The 18,754-nt window shown below is 56.9% G+C and overlaps 1 protein-coding gene across 3 annotated transcripts; it reads left to right on the top strand.

Moving 5' to 3' along the window:
• Positions 1-3,610: 3,610 nt before the first annotated feature.
• Positions 3,611-18,436, top strand: KLF15 (Kruppel like factor 15). 3 transcript variants are annotated; one of them, XM_030801889.1, is made up of 3 exons: positions 3,611-3,831; positions 8,130-9,236; positions 17,196-18,436. In XM_030801889.1, exons 2-3 carry the CDS (start codon positions 8,155-8,157, stop codon positions 17,362-17,364), a joined length of 1,251 nt encoding a protein of 416 aa, XP_030657749.1. In that variant the 5' UTR covers positions 3,611-3,831; positions 8,130-8,154; the 3' UTR covers positions 17,365-18,436. The 3 variants fall into 3 exon arrangements, with proteins under 3 accessions (XP_030657749.1, XP_003275623.3, XP_030657748.1); XM_003275575.4 differs by lacking the exon at positions 3,611-3,831 and adding an exon at positions 3,915-3,993 and having other exon boundaries at positions 17,196-17,633; XM_030801888.1 differs by lacking the exon at positions 3,611-3,831 and adding an exon at positions 6,572-7,291.
• The last annotated feature ends 318 nt before the right edge of the window (positions 18,437-18,754 follow it).

Here is an 18,754-nt window from a genome sequence, read left to right as displayed (position 1 = left end):
ACTCAGCAGTGAGGGACTCTGTAAAAGAACCAGAGTCCAGGCTGCCACGCACGTACAGCCCCACTAGGCTGGAGTTCAGGCTGCCTGCCTGCCTGGAAATCTGTCAGGTGTCAGAGAGACCACAACTCATGGCAGAGACGGGGATGAGGGGAAGCTGAGGAGCCTTCTGACCCCAGCACCACACTGATGTGTCCATGGACCAGGGGAAGCTGGAGCTCTCACTCCACCTCAGCCCCTGCTGCTTCTGGATCCTCCGGGCAGGAGTATACCTGGGGCTTTACCAATGCTCAGAGCCAGGGGCAGAGGCTCTCAGGACTCAGCTCTTCTCTGTGTCTTCTTGGACCACCAGGTCCCCAGGTCCCTGGGCTGATGTTCCTCAGAGCTAGGTGTGCTCAGGGCTGGGGGGCTGGGGGTGGGGACAACACTGGTCATGAGAGAGGGGTGGGCCCTCATCTGAGTCACCTGGTGTCAGGACAGACCTGACCTCTTGTCTACACAGCACCAGGGGTCTGCTTGGTGGGGAAAGGGTCCAGCCCAGCCTGAGGAACCTCCTGCAGCATGTTTTTCCTGGCCCCTGGGCACCAGTAGCCCTTCTGCCTGCCTATTCCCTAGCCTCCAGCTCGAAACCACTTCCTGAGCCCAGAATGGATAGGGTCTCTTCAGCACCCCAGCCCTTAGAGGAAGAGGTGGTGAGAAGGTAAGGGACTCTGGCCAGAGACCCTTGAAGCATGGCTGGGGACAGGGGCGCTGAGAGTAAGGGGAATTGTTGCTTCCCACCTGGGAAGGGTGAGGAGAAGTCAGTCACTGTGGGAGGTCACAGGGCTTAATGGCCACAGTGGGCCCTTTGTGCACAGACTGTTGAGCCACTGAATAGGGCCCTCAAAATGCTTCCTGGCAGAGGGCAGGCTGGGCTCAGACCCCCAGGCAGGCATGAGCTAGTGGGGAGGCTGGAAGTCTCAGGTATGTGTGTGGAACAGGGGATGAGGACAAGATTGGTGGCTACAGCACCGTGGAAGAGCGCACCAGACCTTGAAGAGCTTCTGCAAAGATCCCATATCCATTGGCAACTTTACCAGGGCAAGAAGAAAATCTCATTTCCTCAACATGTTTCAGAAGTGTTCTAGGTTCTGGGGATACAGGAGTGAATAAAAATATACAAGTCCTTGCTCTTAAGGAGCTTGTCTGCTGGTGGGAGAGACAGGCAAGAAACAAATCAATAAATAATATAAAGATCAGGATCATAAAACAAAATAAACAGAGGCCAGGAAACTGAGGGCAGCAGATGTGCTGTTTTAGATGGGATGGGTGAGGAAGGTGTCTGGGATAAGGTGACATCTGAGCAGAGACCTGAGTATGCGATGGAGCAATCCATGCAGCTGTTTAGGGGGAAACAAGATATAATAGAAGAACATTTCCCTGAACTGAAGAAAGACTTGAGTTTCCAGATTAAAAGGATACACCAAGCATAGGGTAGTAACAAGGAAAAGAGAAGGAGGCTAGAGTCAGACATATCCTGGTAAAATGTGTGAAACTCAAGCATGGAGCAAAGATCACTCCAAAAAGGCACCAGGCCCAAATGGTTTTATAGGCAAGGTCATACAATATTTAACCAATATGATTTATATCCTTCCAAGGCCCTTTTCTATACTTGATTATGTAGAAGTAGGGAAGGAATTGCTTTGGAGGAAAAGAAACTTAGAGGTTTTTCACTGCTATGAAGATAAATCTTTACTTTTTTTGGTTATCTGTTTTGAAGAGCACCACCTGGCTTTGTTCTCTCCTTTCTGCCAAAGAATCTCAATGATAGATTCTCCCCACTATATTGAGGGAGCTTTTCTCCTTAGATATGGTTTGGGGTAAATGCTGTATCTAGCTGTAGGGCATTAAAGATTGTGGTGAAAACCTGGGCTTTACTTACTCTGAGTGAGTTGGGAGCTGCTGGAAGCTTCTGAACCCAGAAGAGACCTGATCTGACTCAGGTTTTAACAGGACCATCTTGGCTGTTCTCCAGTTTCTGGCCAGTGGGGCCTCCTCCCTGTGTGCTGAAGCTGCTAACGATGTGTCTTTGCTTCCAAGCTTTTTCTGACCTTTTGCTGCAGCTTTCACCAAGGAGATGGGAGGCACTAGGCTGAGAGTATGTGAGGAGTGAAGACCAAGGGCGGGCAGGGCAGATGGAGAAGTGCTGTGGCCATGCCTGATCCTGACCTGCACTGAGACAAAATGAGGAATACAGGCCTCTATCTCTTCTCTTATGAAAATAGGCAAATTCCACTGTTCTGCCCAGGCTAGCCAGGGCTGCTGTAATGCCAGAGTGGTCATTCCAACTTCTGTGAACTAGAAAGCCTCTCACCATCCTCAACACAAATCTCCTGAAAGCCCTCTGGCCACGCATTGGTTTGGCTCCTAGTGGCAGCAGCAGCTGAATCCCTGGCACTGACATGGTGCACAGTGTGTCCCCAGATCCCTGGTCAAGCAAGCCCAGACCTATAACATTCCAGAGAGCCTGGAAAGGGTATGGTTAAAAATTCCTGTTCTAGTAATGTCTTCCAGAAGAAGCAGGAGAAAATGCTCCCCACCTCCCAGTGCCAGGAGGGGAGAGGAAGGAAGCTCAGTAGGACAGCTCTGCACAGGTGGCCTGGGGGTGTCTGCAAGATGACCTGGCTCTACCTCTCTACCTGCTCCTTCCCAGCTGTGTGGCTGGGGAGGGCTGGTGCCCTCTCTTAGTCGGTTTCTTCATCTGTAAAGTGCTTGGCTGAGGATCCAGCTGGAGTGTGGATTAAAGGGCACAGTAGGGTGCCTAGCACCGTCAGCCCACATGTTTCTCTTGGGCAAGCCACTCTGAGCCTTACTCTTCCTGTCTCTAAGCGGGAACCCAAATGCGAGCCAGGATTGCTGAGGACTAAAGCAGTCTATGAACGCTTTTGTAGACTGCGAAGCATTGTTTGGTCTTCAGAAAGGTGCCCTAGAGACAAGGTGTCATTGGCTTCAGGTGGCGGGGGGGGGGGGGGAGCGGTCAGCAAACCTCCTCAGTTAGTCCTGGAGGGCAGGGTGGCAGCGCAGAGCGCGCGTACTTTCCGGAGGGTAACTGATTGTCCTGCTGAAAGCCCAATACCGTATTTATCCAAAAATAGTCCTTCTAGGCAAGTCTACTTTATCTGACACTCAGCGGGGGACAGAGCTGCTTGTACCGCGCTGGGGATGAAGGTGGGGGCGTGGGGCAGACCGGGCCAGACAGGCTCCCCAGCGCTTCCGCCTCAATCACGCAGACTGCACTTTGGGGCGATCTCAGGGTTTTTCTTAAGTCTTGAGGCCAGTCTCACCTTCTCACCTTGGGAACCGAGCTTTAGAAGCCGGCCCTCGTGGACGCCGCGAGACAGCGGCGAGGGATGGGAAGCAAGGAGGTGGCTGCGGGCCGGGGACCAAGCACCGTGTTGGGGGGCGTGCGCGTCTGGCAGCTCCGGAATCCCAGAGCATCCGCCGCGCAAGTCCGGGAACCGAGCGGGCGGGGCGGGGCGGGGCCAGGGCGGGGCGGGACGTGTGACGCGCAGCGCGGGCCAATGGGGCACGCGCCCGGGGCCGAGCCTCCTGCGAGCCTTCGCGGCGCCCGCTGCGTCACGTGAGCGGCGGGGAGTGAGTGCCCAGCGAGCTGCGGGCGGGCTAGTGCTCCGCCGCAGCGACCCGCGGGCGGGCGGGCGAGCGAGCCAGCGCAGGACCCGCGGCTCGGCCCCCGGCCGCCGCCGGACCGAGAGTCGAGCCGCCGCCCCCAGCCCAGCCTGCCCGGCCGCAGGACCTCCGGGGCCTGGCCGCCGGTCCGGCGTGCGCCAAGTTCAGGTGGGAGAGGCGCGGCAGGGTCGGCCGGCCGCGTGGACGCGGCCCCGGGTGATCAGAGGGCTGGCCGGCCTCGGGGCGCGTGGCCGTGCGCCCGCGCAGCTCTCGGAGGCACCGCGCGAGTGCCGGAGGAATGTCGGAGGAGCGGGATGGGCCCCCGCGGAGGTGGGCAGGGGTCGGACTAGCCCGGGGGAGGTGAACCCCCCGCCCCGGTCGCCCACCAGCACTTTGCTGAGGCCGGCGCCGCCGCCTCGGTGCCTGGCCGGGCGATTCCGTGGCGCGCCTTGCGGGCCGGCCCTCCCATATGGTGGGCACCGGCGCGGCCTGGTGAGAGGAGGGGGCGAGCGGACGCGCTGGCCAGCCCGGGGTTGGGGGGCGGAGGGGCTAGAGACGGAGGGGTTACTGTCGGTCACCGCAGCAGTGTCGGGGGCAAGGGGGGGGGGGCGGGACGAGGGCATGGTGCCCAGCGGGCAGCGGTCCAGGACTCTAGAAGGGGTTTGAGCCGGCTCTCTTCATTTCCCACGCACGTTTCCCCTCATCCGCCGGCACCCACGGCGGCTCCACGCGCTAGCCCTTCATGGACAGCCTCCCGCACAGCCACAGCGGCTGCCGCGCACCACGCCCCGCACACGCAGTCACACGACAGGAACTCACACCCCTTCACGCACACCCGCACCGTTCACGCGTCTCACTCCACGCTGAGTCCCCGTCCGCTCAGACCAAACATTACCAAAGCCATAGCCTGGCGGAGGGATGGCGGCGGCGGGGCAGAGAGGCCGTCCCCATCCCATATGGTGGTGCGGTTCACTCTTCCCTCTCGGCCTAGGTGTTACTCATGGCACCCCCCTCTCACGGAGGGCACAGAGGGGCTGTTTTCTCCCACGGCCCTCGGAGGTGACAAAATCAACAAATGTCTGAGAGCCTCAAATCTCCTTCCCCCTGTCCCCCAGGACCAGGTGGCCCCTGGGGAGACCCTGCCGCCCTGCAGGTGTGAGGACGCCCGGACTCTGCGACTTTGGGGCCTGCGGGCGGCTCAGGGACCGGGGACTCTTATTTTGAAGGACGGCCCCCGCCGCCACCCCCGTGATTTGCACGCTGACCCAATGGCAAGCCCTTGGCCGGCGCTGGGCTTGTTATCAATTACATGTTGTTCCTGCAGCCGCTGTGTCCCCGGGAGGATAAACAGCAGGCCTGGCCGGGCCAGGGGAGGGGGCGGAGTCCGGCGGCCAGCCGGGGACTGTGCCCGGAACAGCGTGTCCCCTCCCCCTGCACGCAGCCTGCGCCTCTGGCCGCCCCACGTGCTGCTGTGTTTCAGGGGCTGAGCCAGCTCCAGCCCTAGAGTGTCCTCTCTTTAATGCCGGTGCCCTGGGACATCCCAGAGCCCTTTCTGGGTTCTCAGTGCCTGGGTGCCTCCTCTTGAGATGTTCAGCCCAACATTAAGACCCTGTTGCCTGACCTGGGCCACCCATTCCTAGTCTCCGCCCCCCCTCCCCCGCACCTTCCATTCACTCATTCAGCAAATTTTGCCCGGTCCTGTTTTAGACTCTGGGATATGGCGTTGGAGTGAACAGTCAGGACAGCTGATATTCTGATGGGAAGGTAGACAGGGAGGAAAGTTCACAAACACATTACCAAGATAGTTTCCCACAACAGAAACTGCAGGGAAGAGTATAATATAGGATGATGTAACAGAGTGGGCCTGGAGGCCCCCACAGGGGTGACTTCTGAGCCGAGATCTAACTAAGCAGCTCCCACCTGCAGTGCTGGGGGAAGAGCCAGGGCAGTGGCCCCGGGGCTGAGGCTGAAGTGAGGTGAGCACACCTGGACTAGGAGAGGGGCAGTTGGTGGTGAGGTCTGCAGAGAGTCCCAAGGGCCCAGGTGCTGGGCTGCTGCGAGGAGATAGGGCCACCTGTCCTTGGGAAGCCATTGGAGGGTGTTTCCTTCCAGCCCCCCTACTGTACTTTTTAGATCACTTTATCTGTCAATATCTGTTTATATCTTTAAAAGGTAAGGCCTCCTTTAACCACAATACGGTCATCACAGTTAAAAATATTAACAGCAATTACTTAATATCATGGGATGGCCAGTTAGTGATCATATTTCAGGGGAGGGCTCTAAGGCCTGCTCTGGGTCCCAGGAGGGCTGGAGGCCCCTGATTCCTTAACATCACAGTAGAGGGGCAGAGGCCGCACGTTTGCCGTGCCTGCAGGCTGACACCAATGGCTGGCACTGGCTGAGTGCTGCCGGTGTGCCAGATCCTGAGGGGGGTGCTTAGGAAGCGTCACCTCATGGAATTCTCACAACACCTGAGGAACCAGGCACTGTTGGAAGCATCCCCATCTCACAGACTGAGGCAGACCAAAAAGGCTGTGCACCTGCCCGAGGTCACCTGGCAGAGAAGTTGCAGACGCAGAAATGGAGCCCCTGCTTGGAGGGTGGGAAAGGGTTAGGGGAGGCCCAGGGTGGAGTGTGGGCTCTGCCCAGCCTTGTGCCCTTCACAGTGTCTAGCACTTTCATTCCTTCCCAGCACCTGATTTGGTGAATAGGTGCATTTTAAAACATATTCCAGGTTTAAATCCATAGCTGAGTATTTAAACCAAAAAGCCAAATGTCCTCCTAGTAAAACTGGCCTGGGGCACAGACCTTGCCTTAGTTTCCTGGAGCTCCATGAAGCTTCCTGGGTAAGTTGGGAACTGAGGTCAAAGGTCCTGGGGTCCCTGAGCAGGAAGAGACTTAGAGATCTTTGAAGCATGGAACAGATGAGGAAACTGAGGTTTGGGAGGGGGAGCAAGGACTTGCTCAAGGTTGTAGCTGATGATGGTATTGGCCATTGGGCAGTGCCAGGTGCCAGGCCCTAAAGGGGTCCTGGAGACAGAGCGGCTGGGTGTAGAGGTGATTCTGGGCAGCAGAGAACCTCTGACTTTGGTGCAGAGCATTCCCCTTCCCCAAGCTTGATAAACACCCAGCCTGCCCTGGTCACTGAGCAGGGACAAAGGTTCACAGAGGTGGCCCCGTCACAGCTGGACACTGTTGACTTTCCTTGGCACCAAACCTAGCATGTCCTTTGGCTTCAGAGGATGCAGCTTTCCCTTCTCCTCTCTATCAAAGCTCTCTGAGCCCCTCCTGGGCACCAGGGGCCAGTCCAGGCACTGGGGACGCAGCAGAGACATGGAGTGCACTGTCTCAGGGGGAGACAGGCATTAGCTGAGCCTTCCCAAGGCGGTGAGTGTCCCAGATGGAGAGAGCAGTGGTAGACAGTGCAGGGGACTCCACTTCCTTATCGGTCAGGATGGGCTGGGCGGGGGGGGGGTGGTTGTCTCCTTTCCCATTAGATGGGTGTGAAGTCCAAGGCAGTTAGGCACATACGGGTGCTCTGGGACCCCAGTGGTCGGCTTCCACTCCACGGATTATCACCAGAGGGGCAGGGCCTTGGCCACCAGGATGCTCAAGCATCAGAGTGCAGGTGAGAGGGTTGCGTTCAAGCCTGTGCCACTCACAGGGAAGTCAAGGCTCAGCGGGGTTTGAGGACTGGAGAGTGGAGGAGCTTTTCCCCTTTAGGTGGGGAAACAGCTGCACAGGCAGGCACTTTTTGGTCTTTGACTATTTTGCCTGCGTGCTACACTTGCCCAGTTAAAATGCAGGCGGCCTAGTTAAATTTGAATCTCAGGTGAAATAATTTTTAAATATAAGTGTGGCCTATCCAATATTGGGAACATACTTATATTAAAAATAGTTTATTTTTGAAATCTGAAATTCGAATTTAACTGTCAGCTTGTATTTTTATTTGCGTAATCTGGCAACCCTCTGGAAGCCTTAGCAACATGAGGGTCAGAGGGCAAATGGCTGTTCTACCCCCATTCTGTGACTCAACAGGCATGAAGCTGAGGTCAGGAGTCCTCAGATGTACAGTGACTTTTATGATGTTGACGGTGGGCTGATTCAGGGCTTTGGCCCTCGTGGGGTCCAGAGAGCCTCCTCGCGCATGCCCTTCTCTCATACTCAGCCATACTCAGTTGTTCACAGACATATGTGCTATTTTCCAGGATAATTCTGGAAAATCTGTTTGAAACCAGAAGTGCCCCTGGTTGTGCAATGGGCTTGGAGAGGTCTCTTTTGCAAACAGGTGGTGCAATTTCAGAAAACACTCTTGCAGGCACAGCTCTCCTGGGGGATGGAAGAAGGATCCAAGCGTTTGGCAATGGGAGGCTGTGGGCAGGCAGCTGAGGGTAGGGTCAGAGGCCCGAGAGGTGGCAGGTGAGCACTGTCCTTCTGACCAGGCCTCCTGTGTTCCTTCCCTGCAGCCGCCACCGGCACGGCCAGGCCAGCATGGTGGACCACTTACTTCCAGTGGACGAGAACTTCTCGTCGCCAAAATGCCCAGTTGGGTATCTGGGTGATAGGCTGGTTGGCCGGCGGGCATATCACATGCTGCCCTCACCCGTCTCTGAAGATGACAGCGATGCCTCCAGCCCCTGCTCCTGTTCCAGTCCCGACTCTCAAGCCCTTTGCTCCTGCTATGGTGGAGGCCCGGGCACCGAGAGCCAGGACAGCATCTTGGACTTCCTATTGTCCCAGGCCACGCTGGGCAGCGGTGGGGGCAGCGGCGGTAGCATTGGGGCCAGCAGTGGCCCCATGGCCTGGGGGCCCTGGCGAAGGGCAGCGGCCCCTGTGAAGGGGGAGCATTTCTGCTTGCCTGAGTTTCCTTTGGGTGACCCTGATGACGTCCCACGGCCCTTCCAGCCTACCCTGGAGGAGATTGAAGAGTTTCTGGAGGAGAACATGGAGCCTGGAGTCAAGGAGGCCCCCGAGGGCAATAGCAAGGACTTGGATGCCTGCAGCCAGCTCTCAGCTGGGCCACACAGGAGCCACCTCCATCCTGGGTCCAGCGGGAGAGAGCGCTGTTCCCCTCCACCAGGTGGTGCCAGTGCAGGAGGTGCCCAGGGCCCAGGTGGGGGCCCCACGCCCGATGGCCCCATCCCAGTGTTGCTGCAGATCCAGCCCATGCCTATGAAGCAGGAATCGGGCATGGGGCCTGCCTCCCCTGGGCAGGCCCCGGAGAATGTCAAGGTTGCCCAGCTCCTGGTCAACATCCAGGGGCAGACCTTCGCGCTCGTGCCCCAGGTGGTGCCCTCCTCCAACTTGAACCTGCCCTCCAAGTTTGTGCGCATTGCCCCTGTGCCCATTGCTGCCAAGCCTGTTGGATCGGGACCCCTGGGGCCTGGCCCTGCCGGTCTCCTCATGGGCCAGAAGTTCCCCAAGAACCCAGCCGCAGAACTCATCAAAATGCACAAATGTACTTTCCCCGGCTGCAGCAAGATGTACACCAAAAGCAGCCACCTCAAGGCCCACCTGCGCCGGCACACGGGTGAGAAGCCCTTCGCCTGCACCTGGCCAGGCTGCGGCTGGAGGTCAGTATAGCGGGTGACAGACCTGGGCAGTGAGCACAGCCACTCATGTCTGCTTACTTGGGTGTGCAGCAGGCCCATTTTCCACCATTAAGAGAAGGCAGATGAGGAAGGGGAGGGAGGGGCAGGCGGGTGCAGGCCCAGAGCTGGCACAGTTGCCTGGAGGCTTCCTTGGTCCTCCTGGTTCCTGAAGCCAGAAGCCAACTGGTGTCCAGTTTCCTGATGGCCAGGTAAGGCTTCACTGGCCTGTGCTGCCAGCTGGGTCTCCCCATCCAGTCTGACAAGGGTGGGGATTGAGGGGCTGGCAAGGAAGGATGAGTGCGGTCTAGGGGCCAGGCCGTGGCTCCCTTTGGGCCCACAGCCCCACAGGGTAAGTACCACCATCACTCCCAACTTACATCACAGGACACTAGGGCTCCGACTGACCAGGTACTTGCCCAAGGTCACTCTGCTTTGTGAATGGTATTTGAACCCAGAGGCCGGATTCGAGAGGTCACATCTTGAAAATGCTGCTTCCCCAACCAGTGGGACTAGCTTCATTCACAGATGTCTCTGGACACGTGGGCTGGGCCTAGCCTGTGCTTCCTCCCTGGGGACATGGAAACATGTTTGGGAGGCTGCAAAGGCCAACCCAGAGGGAGGCTAGGCCAGGTGGCGGTGCTGTCACAGGTGGCAGAACCCAGGCTGTCTGGTCTGCATGGCAGTAGGGAAATCAGGCCTTAAGTGGTAACTAGTAGTGTCCCAACCAGGGTTACCCAGCACCCTTCCCTGAGCACCGGCTGCTGCTCAACCTCCTTGAGAGGGGCTGTCCACCTTTTCCTGAAATGTAGACTGCTTGCCAAGAGCTCATGTGCTCCGGGGTGCCAGAGCCAGCCCTCTGCAGTTCCTGATGCCCATCCCAAAGGAATCTCTGGCCTGCCTGGGGGGAGCTGTGTGCTGTTGGCACATTCCGCATCTTTGCTGCTGTGGCTGCTGCTACGTATGTGAAATGGGGCACGCTCATCTGTATCCCTGGGGGTGTATACAGGTCTGGGCCTCGCCAGCAGGTGTGTGGCTGTGTGTGTGTGCATGCCCACATGTGTATGCATCTTGCTTTCTTTGTATCTGCCTGTACCGTGTGACCATATGTGTTTGCACACATTCACGTCTTAGGTGTTTGTGCACCATGTGTGGCTGCCTGTGTGTGCATGTGTTATGTGTGGGTGCAGCACCCGGGGAGCAGTTTGCAGCTTTTGTTTTCTTGACCATACTCTGGTTCTGAGAGCTCTTGAGAGTTGTCTGGGGCAGAGGTTCTGGCGGGTGAGGCTGAGCCGTGGTCGGGGAGCTGTGAGTGGAATATATGTTGTGGCACTGGTGCTGCCTTTCCATTGAGTGCCAATCTGGCCAGAGAAGGGAATTTTCCTGAACAGTGTCTAGGTTTATGGAGGCCCCTCCTGAGTGAGGACATCACTCTGTCCTGTCTCCCACCCCATTCAGACAGACCGGAGAGGCTTCTGCGAGAGCCCACCCTGGGGCCTCACAAGGTCTCCATCCTGGAGTCCCCACCTCTCTGAGCTTTGTACCTAGACCTGCCGAGTGGGTGCATGGCTGACAGGCTGCTTGTGAGAGGAGAACACAGCAGCAAGTACACTGCATACGAGGTCAGAGGAGCCGAGAGAAGGGCCAGGAGTGCTCTTGATGGAAGCAGGAAACTTGTGCAGAGAAGGCGAAGGCACAGGTGTGTGGGGGCAGTGGTCCTGAGCCTACGCCTGAGTCAGCCACTAACTTGTCATGTACCTTTGGGGTGGTCCCCCTCCAAACCTCAGTTTCCTGTCTGCAGAGTGGAGGACTAGCCCTTCGCAGCCCAGGGCAGGCATGCAGGGCTCCACAGCAGCCTCCTTGTTGTTTATACATCACAAGGATACAAACTCATACAAGGCAGTTTCTGAGGAGGAACCCTGAAGGCATTCTCTCCAGCCCCCAAGAGGGTGGTGCCTATTGTGGAGGTACCCCCTACTCCCAGGGACCCTGCATGCACTCTCCTCTTGGTGAGGGTGGGCAGGGGCTGCAGAGAGGCAGGGAAGCCTCCCTCCAAACACTAGTCTGGACTCCCTAGTCGGGCTCGGCTTTCAGCGCTGTCTCCTGGCCATAGTCGACCATTGGCAAGTGGCTTCTTTAGTTGCTGTGAGCCTGGGTAGGGTGAAGGGGAGGGCAGGTGTGGTCCTCATCCAAGGCCAGCCTTCTTCCTGGATATCTTAGGGCCAGAGAGCTGATAGGCCCCTCAGCCCAACGTGTATCTCAGTGAGGCAGATCTTAGTTCTCTATACAGTGGCCTCAGGAGGTAATGAGTTCCTCATGGTAGGGGGTGTACATGACAGAGTGGGGACTTGTGGAGCGGATTCAGCTCTGACACATCTGAGCCCTGGCACTGGTCATGTTGCCCAGGACCCACTTGGCAAGAGAAGGTGTAGTGGTTGCCTGGCCCAGTGAGATCACAGTGGCACTGCCCCCAGGAGCTGTCCCTGCTGCTAGCCATGCCCCGGGCTTCCTGAGGGCTCCTCCAGCTTCCCCTAAGGTCCCCTGGAGTGGGTCTGGCCCTGGTGGGGTAACTCATGGCAGAGGCGCTGTTCGGCTGGGAGCTAAGGACACCGGCCTCTAGGGAGGGCTGCTTTTCTGAGGATGCAGGGAGTCCTCAGTTGGCTTTCAGGGATCTTGACACCCTGGGGATGTGCCCAGTCTGCTTGTGTCTCTTAATGTGGTGATAGTCTTCAACTGAGAGGGAGCCTCTGTAGCTCCTTGCAGCAGTCAGGAGGGAGGATGGACCCGCTTTGGGGCAGCTGGGTCTGGACAGGACTGGAAGAGTAACGATGATGGTGGTGAGATGGCATATTTACTGACCACTCACTGTATGCTGGGCACTATTCTAAGCTTCTCAGAGCTGGAATCCCCTCTGCCCACTATTGTAACTTGTATACCTCCTGCCATGGGGAGCTCATTACCTTCTGAGGCCTTTAAGTGTACTTTGCTATGCTTCAGTTTCTATTCAAGCCTCTCTTTCTGGCCCATAGACCCACACAATGTGCTTGCCTGTCTCTTCCCCTTACTGAGTGGGATCCAGCCACGCTGGCCTCCCTGCTGTGGCTCAGGCTCCCATGTGGGCATCTGCCCTCTCTGTGCCCTCTGTCTCAAATGACCCCTGTCCTTGAGGCTGTAGTGACAGCTTAAGGTTTTCGCATGAGCTCATCAGGTCCTTGTAACTGCCTGGTAAAGTGTAGGCACCAATCTTCATTTCACAGAGAGGGAAACTGAGGCACAGACTGCTCATGTCACATACCCACAAGGACATAGCTAGTGAGCAAGGATCTGGGTTGCATGCCTGAGCCCGAGCAGAGCCCTGCTCTGGCCACCCAGCGGTCCCAGCTGGTATCAGAGTCGTCATGTGTGCCTCCACTCTCCCACCAAGAGGTCGGCCCCAAAGGCATTATGCTTCTGGGCTATGTGAAAAGAGCTAACGACCACAATCGAGATAATAACCAGGGCCTCTAATGCATGCTTGGCACTGCTCTGAGCAAAATTCACACATATTAATTTATGCAATTCTCAAAATTAGTAGGCATCAGCATGTTGTCCCTATTTCACAGAGAAGAGAATTAAAGCACAGAAGAGTTAGGTAAATTCTCCAATCAGACAGCCAGTAAGCCCCAGAGCCAGGAGCTCAGCTGAGGCTGTCTGCCCAGACTCAGGGACCTCCCTCTGCACCCCGGTGTTGGGTACTAACTCTGGTGTTGGGAACCTCCACCTCCATCTGCAGCTCAGCCTGGTCTTTGGGGTGGCAGCTCTGCACACTCACCTACTCCCCGTGGGGGAGCTCTCCACTCCCAGGCCTCGTCTCTTCTTCCTGGTGGCCTAGATGAATGGGATGCTCTTCCTGCCCCAGGCTGGCTCTGGCCTAGTACCGTGTCCTGTGCTCGGAGAACAAGCCAGGGCCCCTCAGCCCCCTCGTCCTCTGTGTAATGGACAGTGCCCTCCCTCCACTGCTGAGGTCGTCACCTGCCCAGGTATTTAGCCTCCACTTCCTTCTGCTTTTGGTCCTGAAAGTATTCCCTGTCCCTTCTCTGGCGACATGATTTTGGCACCCTCAACAGGGCTGAGAGCAGGCTTTCCGTGTTCTGATCCAGCTGTCTGGGAAGGGCTGCTTGCCTGCCTTCCTAGAAGTTTCCTTGCCTCACTGTCAGACATAGGCATCCTTTGTTCCTTGCAGCAGAACGTCCTGTTCTAGAATGGCCAAGCCATTCCATCCAGAAAGAATACCTTCTGCTGCAGTGAATATGAATATGAATAACTGTCATCAGCCTGCAGGGTGGGTAACTTTGTCATCCACAGTGGATGTGGTCGGGGACAGAGAAGGGAGGTTGCAGGCTCCTCTTGAGCATCAGAGCCAACAGGTGGTAGGCACAGGATTCAAACCTAGGGGTCTGGCTCCCAGCCTGCTCTCATGACCCCTGTGTGATGAGGCTTTTTCTGACCTCCTTCCCTCTGTAGGCAGAGGCCCCCAGTATGGTTGGACAGGTTGTGAACTGCACAACTCTAGGAAGCACCATTCCCATTGCAGTTTCTGAGACTGGACTGTTCGTGGTGTTGTCTGTCTGGTGGATGAGGGTTAGTGTCTCAAGGAAGGACGCCTTCACACAGAAGTGCTGTATGCACCAGCCTTGACATTATAGCTGCTCTGGAGAGACGCTGGACCCCTGTGTACCCTCTGCCCTACAGCTCAGCACAAATCATGGTGCTGCCCTGTCTGCAGCAGGACCCACCAGGAACCAGGCCCAACGCTCAACTCCATGCAGGTGATAAGAGCTCATCATTCTTGAATAATTGCCACGTGCTAAGCAGGGCTCTAAAACGTTACTGGTTGCCTTCCATAATCCTCACAGTCCTCAGGAATAGGTCTTTTGTTCTCCCTTTGTCCGGGTAGAGAAACTGAGGCTCAGGGAGCTTGGTGAATTTCCTAGTTTGCCTGGTTGGTAAGTGGCAGAGCTTACTGCCTACAAGGGCTGCATCTTACCCACCAGGTTCCCACGTCCCCCACTGTAGTCCCCAGGGCTCTCTATTGGCTGCTGTTTGGGAGAATGTGGCATGCAGGGGTGAGGCAGGGGTCTTCTGAGGGCTCAGTTCCCAGGGAAGGTCCTTTCAGGTACCAGGACCCTGGGGCAGCAGGGAGCGAGTTCAGGTGAGGACAGCATGTTGTCCAGCTTGGTTCTATCTCATCTGCCTGTCCTTCCCAGGGTGTCACTATGACCAGAGAGCTGTGTGGCCCTGTGTCACCACCTGTGGCCTTTGAGATGAGTCTTGGAAGGTGAGCAGGAATGCCAAAGTCTTCATTGGATGAGTGAAGAAATTGAGGCCCAGAAAGGACCATTCAGGGCACCCAGTGGTGTGGGAACTGTCAAGGCAGGAACCTGAGACTCTGTCCCCTGGGCTGTGTGACTTGGCCTCTTTAAACCCTTGCCATGGTCTTGCCAGTCCAATGGGGCTGGCTCATCCTGGCTCCCTGGCCAGTGAGATGCTGGGTGACCCCAGGGCTGCAGCCTGGGAGGCGTGGCACTGTGTCTGCAGCTTTCTGCCTGCCCCTGCCCTGGGCCAGCTCCTCTGCTCAGAAGCTGTGTGCCCAGCTGCAACTGGGGCAGGTGTCCTGCCCAGGAGCACAGGTGTCGGCTTTGACTGCCAGGGCACATTTATCCCATTTCCTCACTGGCACAGGGCCCTGTGACACACACCACCCAGCCAGGCCTGTAGAGGAGGCTGGGGGGTTCTGTTGACTGGGAGTCCAGGTCATCTGCCATCGCCAGGGCAGGGGGCTGTGTCAAGACCTTTGCTCCAGCCTCAGGGGCCCTGTCTTGTCAGTGACCTGGATCAGGCCCTCAGCACCCTGAGCTTCAGTTTCCTCCTCTGACAGGCAGGGCAGTTGGGCTTCACCTAGTCTGGAGATGTGCTGAGAGCACTGCCCTGTGCCTGGTGCCACCACCACTCTGTGATGTGGGTTGGAGTGCCTGTCTCCTCCTGCAGGCCCTCCTGCCACCCCCTGTGCCTTGTCCAGAGCATGTTCTGCTGGGTCCTTCTGCTCCTCCACCCACAGGGTCAGGGCGCCAGGGCATCACCAGCCCTTACCAATCGCTGGTTGGGAACTGCTGCTCTGGGCACCGCCTCTCGCTGGGTGGCCCTGGTCCACGAAGGGGTGTTGGGCCTGGTGTCCCTGTGTGTGTGTGTGTGTGCGTGAGTACGTGGGGGCATGAATTTGTGCCTCTGTGTGTGTGTGTGTGTGTGTATGTGTGGGCACATATTCATCTGTGTATGTTTGTGTGCCTGTATGTGTGGGCACGTATTTGTCCGTGTGTGTGTGCACGCACATGCTTTGGGACTGCTCCTTGACAGTGTCTGCCCCCCTAGGGCTGCTTGCTGTGCCCACTCTTGCATTGAAATCCACCTCCTCAGCACCTACCATATACCAGGCATTGGGCTGGTCACGGGAAGACCACCGGGAACCAAGACAGACATGTCCTTTGTCATGGAGCTGACAGTCTAGTGGGACGGACTGACAGTCATCAAAAAGTTGAAGATAATTTAAAATCAAAACAACAGCAAGAATGAGGAGAGAGAGGTGTGTAATGCCACGCGAGCCTAGAGTTGGATGCAGTCCTGGGGGGATTTCCTAAGGAAGTGACATTCGAGCTGAGCTCTAAGGAATGGGTAGGAGAGAGCAAGGAGGGGGAGGGAAGAACATTCTAGAAAGAGGGAACAGTATGTGCAAATGGCCTGTGGCAAGAAGGACGGAGGAAAGGTCAATGCAGGTGGAGCACAGAGCAGGATAGTGTGTCGTGGGAGGGGTAGGTGGGGTGGGAGGGACCTGCTGCCAAGCCAGGGGTGGAGAGGGCCTCAAATCTGTGAGGCTGGTAGCAAGCAGTCCAGGCCCTCGATGCAGCTTGGGCTCTTGACTGTCACATGAGTGCCTGCTCCTAGGCCAGTGGGGCCAAGAAAGTGAAATGTCGGGAGCCACCTGAACTCCCAGATGCACTTTGCAGGGTCAATCTTTATCTGGGCCTGCCTTAGAGGGCCCAGCTTCCAGTACTGCTGGTTCCAGGGGTGGGTGGACTCAAGTCTGAGGACCCCTCTCCCTGTGCTGCACAGGAAGTCTGCTTCCTCCTCCCAGGCCTCAGTTTCCCCTCCAGATGGGCTGTCCTGTACAGACCTTCACAAATGCCCCTGTGGAGTTCTGGTCCAGTGGGGTAGATGAGGCCAGGGTGGTGAGGGGCAGCCAGCATCAGGGCCTGAGTGACTGAGTGCACCTGTGGCCTCAGAGACCCCTGCACACTGGGTGGGCTGTGGGAGGGAAGCCCTGGTCCCTGGTAGCACTGGGGTCCTTTCCTGTTGGGAGCTTTTACCAGCTGCTCTGGCAGTTCCCAACAGAGAATGCCCACTGTGCCAGCATGAGCCTTTACTGTAGTTCTTTCCATCTTGGAGGGGTGGCAGGGGCAGCTTGGGACAGTGGCTCACGCCTTTAATCCCAGGACTTTGGGAAGCTGAAGTAGCCTGATCGCTTGAGTCCAGGAGTTTGACACCAGCCTGGGCAACATAGGGAGGCCTGGTCTCTAAAAAAAAATACAAAAATTATCTGGGTGTGGTGGGCACACCTGTAATCCTAGCTACTCTGGAGGCTGAGGATTGATTGAGCCCAGGAGGCTGCAGTGAGCTGTGATCGCGCCACTGCACTCCAGCCTGTTTCAAAAAAAGAAAAAAAAAATGGTATTTTGAGAATTGGTATAGCCTTACCAACGCAGATGGGGGACCCTCCCCTAATCCTGTAGAGGCTGCAGGTCTGCGCAGCCACCCTTTGGGTGAGCGCCAGGTGCACGCCTTGCATCCCCGCAACTTCGTGGGGTCGGGGCAGGCAGGGCCAGGCCTCGCTGACCGCGCCATGTCCCGCAGGTTCTCGCGCTCTGACGAGCTGTCGCGGCACAGGCGCTCGCACTCGGGCGTGAAGCCGTACCAGTGTCCTGTGTGCGAGAAGAAGTTCGCGCGGAGCGACCACCTCTCCAAGCACATCAAGGTGCATCGCTTCCCGCGGAGCAGCCGCTCCGTGCGCTCCGTGAACTGAAAGCGCCCCGAACCCCAGCCTGTCCCTCACCCCAGATCCCCATCACAGCCCCATTTTTTTAAGCAATAATTTATTTGCCTCCTCCAGAGGGACATGCCAATGTTACCAGCCCACCTTCTGAAGCCTGGGAGGTGTGAACCCAGGGCCCGCCAACCGCTGCCTTTCTCGGGAGTACTTAGAACCTCGAACCCCCGTCCTTGGGGGCTGGGCCCCCGGCGCACGGGGCTGGAGGCAGGCCTTCGTGCCTTCGTGCCTTCGTGCCTTCCCGCGGTGGCCAGGCCTCTGCTGCAGCCGCTGGTTGCAGGCAGAGTTTTGGGGACCTGGCCCTTCTCCCACTGGGCTCCCCCAACCTGGGCCAAGGCCAGAACTTTAGTGCTAGGGGAAGATGAAATGTGCAGTTTTGAAATGTTGGGTTCCCAGAGAGAGTCATGCTGGGGGAGAAGGAAGTAGGCCAGAAGTCCAGGGCTGCACTGTGGTGTGAGGGTGGCTTTGTCTAAAATGCCTGCTCAGCATGATCACCAGAGGGTGTGGGCAGGGCCCTGGAGGGGGGTGGGCAGGACCGGGCCACTGGGGCCTCGTGTGGGAGAGAGGTGAAAAGTGTCCCCCACTGGGGGGCTGGCAGTGCATGTGCTTGAGTTAAATGTGCAGGGCAGACAGAGCCAGAAGCGCCTGTACCCAGGGGCTCGACCCCTCCTCCAGTTTCCCAGACAAATCCAGACACCAGCCTCTAGGGTGGCCTTGGGAGGAGAGGGCCAGGCTGTCCTGGGTGTGAGAGAACTAGATAGAGCCTCCCAACCCTGATTTAGAAATGCATTCCTTATTTTGTCTAGAAATTAATAAATGAACTAGCTTGTTTTGACAGGTTTATTTCACATCCTATGAATGTATGTAAATAAACTGTACATAGGTCCGTCCACATAAAATATCTTTTAATAACATATCAACATTTGTGTAAATTTGAAATTAAAAAAAATCTATGAAGCTGGTGTACATATGTTACAATTATGTATATTTTCTTTGGTCCTTCATAAAAATATATTTACTTTGCCAATAAAAAGAAAAAGAACTCACAGCTTTTGGCATTCGTGTGCTGTTTTCCTGTTTTGCCAGGATGTGGAGGTGACTCTGGGGCCAAGTCTATGTCTCCACCTTCGCAGAGTTCAGGGAACCCTGTTTTGTATTTGGAGGGATAGAAAGGCCCCTTGGGGTCCAGCCCCAGTCCAGCGGGGTAGGGTTCCCGCACAGCTCAGCTCCAGGCCAGCTGCTGAGATTCTGCTCATCCCAGCTCCCTGACCTGGAGCTCCATAAACCCAAATCCGGCCCACATTCCAACAGCACCTGTGGGAAGCTGCCTCAGGCCTGGCCAGTCCTGCGAGGCTCACCTACTCTG

Source organism: Nomascus leucogenys, chromosome 21 (assembly GCF_006542625.1).
Source record: "Nomascus leucogenys isolate Asia chromosome 21, Asia_NLE_v1, whole genome shotgun sequence".
In the NCBI taxonomy this organism is placed as follows: Eukaryota; Metazoa; Chordata; class Mammalia; order Primates; family Hylobatidae; genus Nomascus; species Nomascus leucogenys.
The sequence above is the reverse complement of the archived record's forward strand: the minus strand, read 5'-3'. Positions and strand labels throughout refer to the sequence as shown.

Coding starts and splice junctions, on each gene's coding strand:
- KLF15 (XM_030801888.1), top strand. CDS start 7,161: ATGGGTGTGAAGTCCAAGGCAGTTAGGCACATACGGGTGCTCTGGGAC. Junction 7,292..8,129: donor GCTCAAGCATCAGAGTGCAG/GTGAGAGGGTTG, acceptor CCTTCCCTGCAG/CCGCCACCGGCACGGCCAGG. Junction 9,237..17,195: donor TGGCCAGGCTGCGGCTGGAG/GTCAGTATAGCG, acceptor CATGTCCCGCAG/GTTCTCGCGCTCTGACGAGC.